The 8,996-nt window shown below is 43.9% G+C and overlaps 1 protein-coding gene across 1 annotated transcript; it reads right to left on the reverse strand.

Annotated features, from left to right (window-relative positions):
- Positions 1–5,758: 5,758 nt before the first annotated feature.
- LOC142302867 (olfactory receptor 5P55-like) lies at positions 5,759–6,694 on the reverse strand. Its single transcript, XM_075343974.1, has one exon. The coding sequence runs from the start codon at positions 6,692–6,694 to the stop codon at positions 5,759–5,761; it is 936 nt and encodes a 311-aa protein (XP_075200089.1).
- Positions 6,695–8,996: the final 2,302 nt, after the last annotated feature.

Below are 8,996 nucleotides of genomic sequence, written 5' to 3' on the forward strand. Positions count from 1 at the left end.
CAGAGTTCCTGGGTTATCTCAGAGCCATCCAGCTCTATAGTCTCCGCCTAACCCTCAGGTGCCATCAGCTCCTTTGTCATCTGGAGCACGGTGGGCCCCGACTGGCGATTAGGATATATACCCCCTGGTCCTAATCTGCCGGTCCCCCCGTAACAGAAGACATCGGGACTGACATTTCGCATCCCAACTAATAATGCTGTCGGACTCCCAGTCAATGTGAGGAGCATGAGTCCGAAGCCATGGGAGACCCAGAAGGACGTCGTCTATACCCTCAGGCAAAACAAGAAAAGAAATCTCCTCTATGTGACCCTGAGGCAGGGAAAGGCGCAAGGGAACTGTCCTCAATGTAATGGAGTCAGACAACATAGTCCCATTAACAACACGGACAGGAATAGGCGCCTCTAACATGATAGAGGGAATATTGTGTCTTTTTACAAATCCTGAGGACACAAAAGTCCCGTCAGCTCCGGAATCCACAAAAGCCATAATAGGCCATGTATTCTCAGAGAATGAGAGCTGACCTGGGATACTACACTTAGAGGGTGCAGAAGACGTCTCTAGTAACCCCCCTCTAATGGTTACTAGGCCTGGGAGTTTTCCTGATGACTAGAACACTTGTTGGCATAGTGCCCAGCCTGACGACATACGTAACATATAGGAGGACCAGACTTGCGTAGTCTGGAGGACATATGACTTACCTCCATAGGAGTGGGAGATGTTTCAGATGCTGAGGAAGATGGTAGTGGACCCTCAACAACTGGAATAGCCCGATGCTTAGGGCGTGAGGAAGAGACCTCGAGTCTACGTTCCCTATGGCGTACGTCGATCCTCGTTGCTACTGTGGTCAAGTCCTCCAGAGAAGCAGGGACCTCACGAGTAGCAAGGGCATCCTTGACATAGCCTGCCAACCCTCTCCAGAAGATAGGAATCAACACCTTCTCTGGCCAATCTAGTTCTGCCACCAGAGTTCTAAAAGCAATGGCATAAGAACTAGTGGATAACGAACACTGAGATAGATGTAAGAGTCTCAGGGCCGCATCATGGGTAACCTGCGGACCCATGAATACCGCTTTAAGAGCATCAAGAAAGTCTTGATGTCTCAGAGTAACCACATCAGAGCGCTCCCATAGGGGAGTTGCCCATTCTAAGGCTTTGTCCTGAAGTAAGGAGATGATAAAGCCTACTCTGGACCTCTCCGTAGAGAAGCGAGAAGAGTTGACCTCTAGGTGTATCTGACACTGACTAATGAAACCACAACATGATCTGGCATCGCCAGAATATCTGTTTGGCAGAGCAAGTCGAGGATCATGTGCAGATGTCACCATGGTCTGAGGTTTATCCTCTATACTCTTGAGCCGCGACTCAAGTACTTGTATGTAACGGTGTAACTGCTGATATTCTGCCATAACTGCCAGACCCTTGGCTCAGTCCTCATGTTACGGGGGGCTGTCTGATAATAAAACCTAAAGGAATGTCAGACAGTCAGGGTCCACCGTGCAAAGACTCTGCTGCAGACTATGGCAGAGGATAAGGGGTATATAAGTGTGCCACTGTAAATAGTAATAGCACAAGTGCAGAGTGCAATACCTCTGTTAAACTCACAGAGGAATATAATTAGAAAATAAAGCAATTCCTCCCTTACTTGGAGGGTGTGTGGTATGGTCTCTGTTAAAGATCACAGAGACAAAAGCATTGAGTTGGAAATGGCACCTACCTAGGTCCGTTCCTCTAGCGGTGCCAGGAGACGGACAGCAGCGTAAGCCGCACAAAGCTCCTACCTGCGTTCGCTCCACTAGTGTGCGAGGACACGAACCACTAGATATGGCACCTAACTAGGTCCGCTCTTCTAGTGGTGCAAAAGAGACGGACAGTAGCATAAGCCGCACAAAGCTCCTACCTCTGTTCGCTCCCCTAGTGTGCGAGGATACGAACAACTGCCAGACGCAGTATAAGGAACGTTACCCTAGCAGCGACGTCCACCTACGAGTAGAATCACGAGGCCCAGCCGGACCATGTGCCTCAGGCACCTGCCTATGTCCGCTCCACTAAGAGGTAAGGATACGGACTGCAGCTGAAGCTGTAAGGTATAAGAACGCTACCCTGCCGGTAGCGCTCACCTAACATAGACAGAGAGATGCCTAGAGGGACGTGCACAGGGCGTCTACCCTCATGCATGAACCAAGAGGACTGAGCGCCGGGCGGCGTGCGTCAGGGTCTTATATAGACTCTGTGCCTCATCCAAGATGGAGGACACCAGAGCCAATCCGCTGCCAGAATGACAGCAATGACGTCACGCTGGCCTATCACCAAGCAAAGCGTCACAAGCACATGACCAGCGACCAATCGGCATAGAAGGTGTCAGAGACATGTGACCACGTGTCACAAGCACATGACCAGTGGCCAATCAGCTTAGAAGGTGTCAGAGACATGTGACCTTGTGTCAGCGATGATGTCACCCGCACATGTGCAATGGCTCCAAGATAGGACTTAGTCTCCAGCGCTTGCACATGTGCAGTAGCAAGAAATCCGGACATAGTCTCCAGAGCCACAGCAACCGTAACAGCTGCCATGAGGTCATCAATGACGTGGCGGTTCCGGATAGGCCACTGGTGACGTCACTGATGACATGGTACTCTGCTATTGGACCTTGGTGGTTCCACCCTGGGTTTGGGGCGGACCCAGGTTATAAAAGGGGCTGGAGCCAACATGGAGGCGCGCAGTCTTCACTTAGAGTTCATGGTGGCATAAGCCTTGATGGAAGTCAAGGTGAACGGTGCCTGTCACGCCAAGATTCATGGCTCAGTACATCAGGGTCAGGCGCCGTGCTTCCTTGCTGCCGTTCCATTAGTGCTATGGCAGTCCAGTGGTGTTAACTGGACTGCGGCTGCTGCGTTACTTGTCCGTTTTTGCCTCCTACGCACACGGACAGCATACCTGCTGCGTCACCTGTCCAAGAGTGCCCTCTACGCACACGGACAGTGTACCTGCTGCGCCACCGGTCCGGTTTTGCCCTCTACGCACAAGAACCCTTGTGGAGTTAAAAGGGTGTTCCTGGATTGCGTGTGTGAACCCTATTTCCCTCCTCGGCTTCCCAGTCAAATGCTACTGGTGTGACTACCTGGTCTAATATGTCCTTCGCACACGTGGCCAGTCGAGTGGTGACCAGAAACGCTAATCGGAGGACCGCTCGGCCTGACGTGTCTTACACATGCGGCCGACAGGGCACTGTTGCAGCTGTCTTCTCGGTCAACGCTACCTGGTAACCACCCGGCCTAATGTGTTCCCTTTACACGTGGTCGAAGTAGCACCCGCTCCACCGAACGCTAACTGGGTTGTCGTCCGGTCTGACGTGTCCTTACACATGTGACCGGTTCCCATGTCTCCTGGGTTATCTCTGAGTCATCAGCACTTTAGTCTCCGCCTAACCCACAGGGTGCCAGCAGCTCCATTACCATCTGGAGCATGGTGGGCCCTGACTGGCGATTGGGATATATACCCCCCAGTCCTAATCTGCTGGTCCCCCCGTAACAGGACCTTATAATGAAAAACCACTGCAAAAAGAAAAAATTGCAATAGGATCTTAACCAGTAAAACACTTAATTATAGATGTCATGATGGCTCACCTATAACAGTTGTGTCAGTCACAACCCCTATTTTAGCTGAATTTGATGTGGTCACCTGCAGCTACCCAAGGTTAATGCATGGAGGTGTATAGGAGAAAGGGATTTTCGCCGCGCTCACACCACACCGCTCGATTATATTAAATTTATGTCTTTTTTTCTATGGAAGGCACAGGTCAATGCTTTTCGAGGGACACAGCCCTCTTCATCAGAAAAGCAAGCCAAAAGAACATAGATATCTATTATTATTTATGTTCTTTTGACTTGCTGTCCTAATAAAGAGGGCTGAGTCCCTCGAAACACATTGACCTGTGTCTATCATAGAATAAAACACATAAATTTAATATAATCGAGGGGTGTGGTGTTAGCGTAGCAAAAATCCCTTTCTCCTATATACCTCCATGGTTAAAGGGACGTTAAAAGAGATTTCCAAGTGGCAGAAGAACTCGTATACCCAGCTAAAGAAGTATCATACACGTCACTGAGTAGATTTAAGAGTAAAGAGGGCAGTACATAAAGTTTGCTTATAGGAAAGCCTATTGGTGCACTGTCTTGAGCATCTTAAATGTGTTGCTTGAGATCTCCCCCCAGAGCACAAAACCCTAACTCTTCATGAATAATTTTGACTGAATTTTCATCCTTCTACTCCAAAGCAAAGCTACAAAGTAAAGTGTTAGCCTTGATATTTTTAGGTCCATGGAGATAAGTAATGGTAACATTAAACTGAGCAAAAAGGGATCAATGCACCTGTTGGATGTTTAAACACTTAGCAGAGTCAAAATACAAAAAGGTTCTTATGATTGGAAAAGACCGTGAGCCTACAGTATATCTGGCCCTCTCAAACTAAAGTCTCCATTCCGCAAAGGCTCTCTTAACTGCTTGAAGTTCTTAATCGCTTATGACATAATTAGACTCCGATTGAGTGAAGTTCTTGGATTAAAAATGATGAAGATGCCAACTTTTTCTTTGCAAAAAAAAGCTTGATTTCCAATAGAGGACATGTCTATCTCGAGAAAGAAATTAAATTATACTTAAGGTTGGCTAAAAACAGGAACCTTGAAGAAGGCTGTCTTGAGGGACAAAAAAGCATTTACGGCCTGGGCTGATGGAGAAGAAAACACTCTTCCTTATATTGTCCTGTCAGTTAAAGGCTTGGCAATAACTGAAAAGTTATTAATAAATTTCAGATAAAAATTAGCAAAGTCAAGAAATCTCTGCAATGCTTTCAGGATACTTGGTTGAACCCAATCAAAAACTGCTTGCACCTTTATGACGTCCATACGAAAGCCCAATACAGAAAATAACTGACCTGAGAATTGGATTTCAAATAGACTTTTTTTAGTTTAGCAAAAAAGCTGTAACTGGAGAACCTGTCTGACATGATCACGTTTTTCCTCCTGTGTGGGCAATAAAATCAATGTCATCCCAATAAATTACAGTAAGGCCACCCAACAGAGAGAGAAAAATGTAATTTATGAAGTTTTGAAAGCTTGTCGAAGTATTCGTTAACCCGGATGCATCACCAAATTTCAAAATGACCTTCAGGCCTAACGACCTTCATGCATGCATTGAATGCAGTCTTCCATTTGTCACCCTGATGAACACAGGTTATATGCCCCTCTCAAGTCAAGATTTCTCCAGCTAATTGGCTCAAAAGGTCAGGTATAAGAGGAAAAAGGTAAAGATTATGAAGCATGATTTTATTGATCTCTTTAAAACGTAAATATGGGTGCAACCCTCCAGTTTTCTTTTTAACAAAAAAAAAAAACACTGCAACTGAAGAGGTAAATTGCCGTATATGCCCCTTGACCAGACTCTTTGAATGTACTATTTCTAGGCCTCCCACACTGGAAGAGAAAGGTTAAGCAAATGAGTTTTAGTCATATTAGCTCCTGGTATGAAGTTGATAGCACAATCATATGACCTATGTCGTGGAAAAATATCACACTTGGTATGAGAATAGGCATCACAGAAGTCCTAAATGAATACTGGAAGGTCAGGTTCTCGCGAGCCAAGGATTTCAACAAACATCCAGAAAATGGAAAGTCACCCCCATGACCTGCTCTCTTGAGTCTCCCAATTGATTACAGGATTGTCAAAATTTATACGTAATATTAATAAACTCAAATAGCAGAAAATTATTTTCCACAGTTCCTTCTACACATCAGGACATAACTTTTCATGGCAAGTTTGATTTCCTTATTTCGTAAGCCGTATATAATGGGATTGAATAATGGCGTGACCACCGAGTACATAAGGGACACCACTTTGTTGATATTCAAAGAATACCCTCTGCGGGGTACCACATAAATTGCAAAGAGCGCCCCATAATAGGTACATACAACAGCCAGATGAGAGCTACAGGTGGAAAATGTCTTCTGCCTCCCAGTGACTGAGGTGATCTTCATGATGGTTACAAAGATATAACCATAAGTGACTACAATAAACCAAAAGGGGATAATGGTTAAAAGACCAGAGAGAAACAACACTTCATACTTCACTATGGAAACATCCGAACAGGAGAGCTCTAGTAGAGGTCCAAAGTCACAAAAGAAGTGGTCAATGATGTAGGGACCACAGAACCACAATGTCTGTATCAATATTACTGGAACCAGAGTAATCACAAATCCCAAGGACCAGCAAAATCCAACAATATATAAACAGAGTCTTGGGCTCATAATATTGGAATAGTGCAGCGGGCTGCAAATGGCGAGATATCGGTCATAGGACATGGCGGTCAGCAGGAGACATTCAGTTGTTGCAGAAACACCATAGAAAAAGAACTGAGTTATGCAACCCTTAAGGGACACTAGGCCACCGTTAAACAGAATAATATGCACCAAAAATGGGACAATGTTGGAAATGAGCAACATATCAGAGAAGGAAAGATGGCCCAGATAGAAGAACATTGGAGATTGGAGGTAATGACTGTTGGAAATCAACAAGATAATGCTGAGATTGGTAGTCATCGCAGACAGGTACACGATCAGGCACAAAAAGATGATGATAAATCTAATATCTTGAAGGTTTTGGAAGCCAGTAAGAAATATTTCAGTAATCACTGTCCGGTTCATTGTTCATTGGTAGTTAAACTAGATATTGAAGAATATAATTACTTTGATATTTTATATTTTGCTAAATAGCAATTGGTATCAGGACATTGGTAGGTGAAACTAAGATATCCAGGTGGTGAAACTGAAATTAAAGTCCCTCCCTTGCCCGCTGGACCAGACTGTGCCGAGATGACTTCTCTGTGATGAAAACATGTGGAAGACATGAGTATCAATACTTTTTAAAACACTACAACACTACACACACACATTATATATATATATATATATATATATATATATATATATATATATATATATATATATATATATACAGTTAGGTCCAGAAATATTTGGACAGTGACACAAGTTTTGTTATTTTAGCAGTTTACAAAAACATGTTCAGAAATACAATTATATATATATATATATATATATATATATATAATATGGGCTGAAAGTGCACACTCCCAGCTGCAATATGAGAGTTTTCACATCCAAATCGGAGAAAGGGTTTAGGAATCATAGCTCTGTAATGCATAGCCTCCTCTTTTTCAAGGGACCAAAAGTAATTGGACAAGGGACTCTAAGGGCTGCAATTAACTCTGAAGGCGTCTCCCTCATTAACCTGTAATTAATGAAGTAGTTAAAAGGTCTGGGATTGATTACAGGTGTGTGGTTTTGCATTTGGAAGTTGTTGCTGTGACCAGACAACATGCGGTCTAAGGAACTCTCAATTGAGGTGAAGCAGAACATCCTGAGGCTGAAAAAAAAGAAAAAAATCCATCAGAGAGATAGCAGACATGCTTGGAGTAGCAAAATCAACAGTCGGGTACATTTTGAGAAAAAAGGAATTGACTGGTGAGCTTTGGAACTCACAAAGGCCTGGGCGTCCACGGATGACAACAGTGGTGGATGATCGCCGCATACTTTCTTTGGTGAAGAAGAACCCGTTCACAACATCAACTGAAGTCCAGAACACTCTCAGTGAAGTAGGTGTATCTGTCTCTAAGTCAACAGTAAAGAGAAGACTCCATGAAAGTAAATACAAAGGGTTCACATCTAGATGCAAACCATTCATCAATTCCAAAAATAGACAGGCCAGAGTTAAATTTGCAGAAAAACACCTCATGAAGCCAGCTCAGTTCTGGAAAAGTATTCTATGGACAGATGAGACAAAGATCAACCTGTACCAGAATGATGGGAAGAAAAAAGTTTGGAGAAGAAAGGGAACGGCACATGATCCAAGGCACACCACATCCTCTGTAAAACATGGTGGAGGCAACGTGATGGCATGGGCATGCATGGCTTTCAATGGCACTGGGTCACTTGTGTTTATTGATGACATAACAGCAGACAAGAGTAGCCGGATGAATTCTGAAGTGTACCGGGATATACTTTCAGCCCAGATTCAGCCAAATGCCGCAAAGTTGATCGGACGGCGCTTCATTGTACAGATGGACAATGACCCCAAGCATACAGCCAAAGCTACCCAGGAGTTCATGAGTGCAAAAAAGTGGAACATTCTGCAATGGCCAAGTCAATCACCAGATCTTAACCCAATTGAGCATGCATTTCACTTGCTCAAATCCAGACTTAAGCAGAAAGACCCACAAACAAGCAAGACCTGAAGGCTGCGGCTGGAAAGGCCTGGCAAAGCATTAAGAAGGAGGAAACCCAGCGTTTGGTGATGTCCATGGGTTCCAGACTTAAGGCAGTGATTGCCTCCAAAGGGTTAGCAACAAAATATTGAAAATAAAAATATTTTGTTTGGGTTTGGTTTTTTTGTACAATTACTTTTGACCTCCTAAAATGTGGAGTGTTTGTAAAGACATGTGACAATTCCTACAATTTCTATCAGATATTTTTGTTCAAACCTTCAAATTAAACGTTACAATCTGCACTTGAATTCTGTTGTAGAGGTTTCATTTCAAATCCAATGTGGTGGCATGCAGAGCCCAACTCGCGAAAATTGTGTCACTGTCCAAATATTTCTGGACCTAACTATATATATATATATATATGACACACAAAAGGGTAAAAATGTTTTGAGCCTTTGACATTAACGCTTCATGTGTCACCATCTACTACAGTTCTGGGCGTGAGCCTTGCTTTATTGAGTATAGAGAGACATCTTGGTTGTCTCATACATAAATTTGACTTGCAACTATTTAGCATATGAATAGTTATGCAGATTGTTGTCATGTTACTGCATTGTTACTGTTTTGCTCCTGGTGATGGGAATATTTTTTTCTTCCTGTATACTACAAATTATTCCTTAATAGCTCAGTGTGTTATTAGGTTAATTGCCAAGTGAAAGGTCACC

Source organism: Anomaloglossus baeobatrachus, chromosome 4 (assembly GCF_048569485.1).
Source record: "Anomaloglossus baeobatrachus isolate aAnoBae1 chromosome 4, aAnoBae1.hap1, whole genome shotgun sequence".
Taxonomy (NCBI): domain Eukaryota; kingdom Metazoa; phylum Chordata; class Amphibia; order Anura; family Aromobatidae; genus Anomaloglossus; species Anomaloglossus baeobatrachus.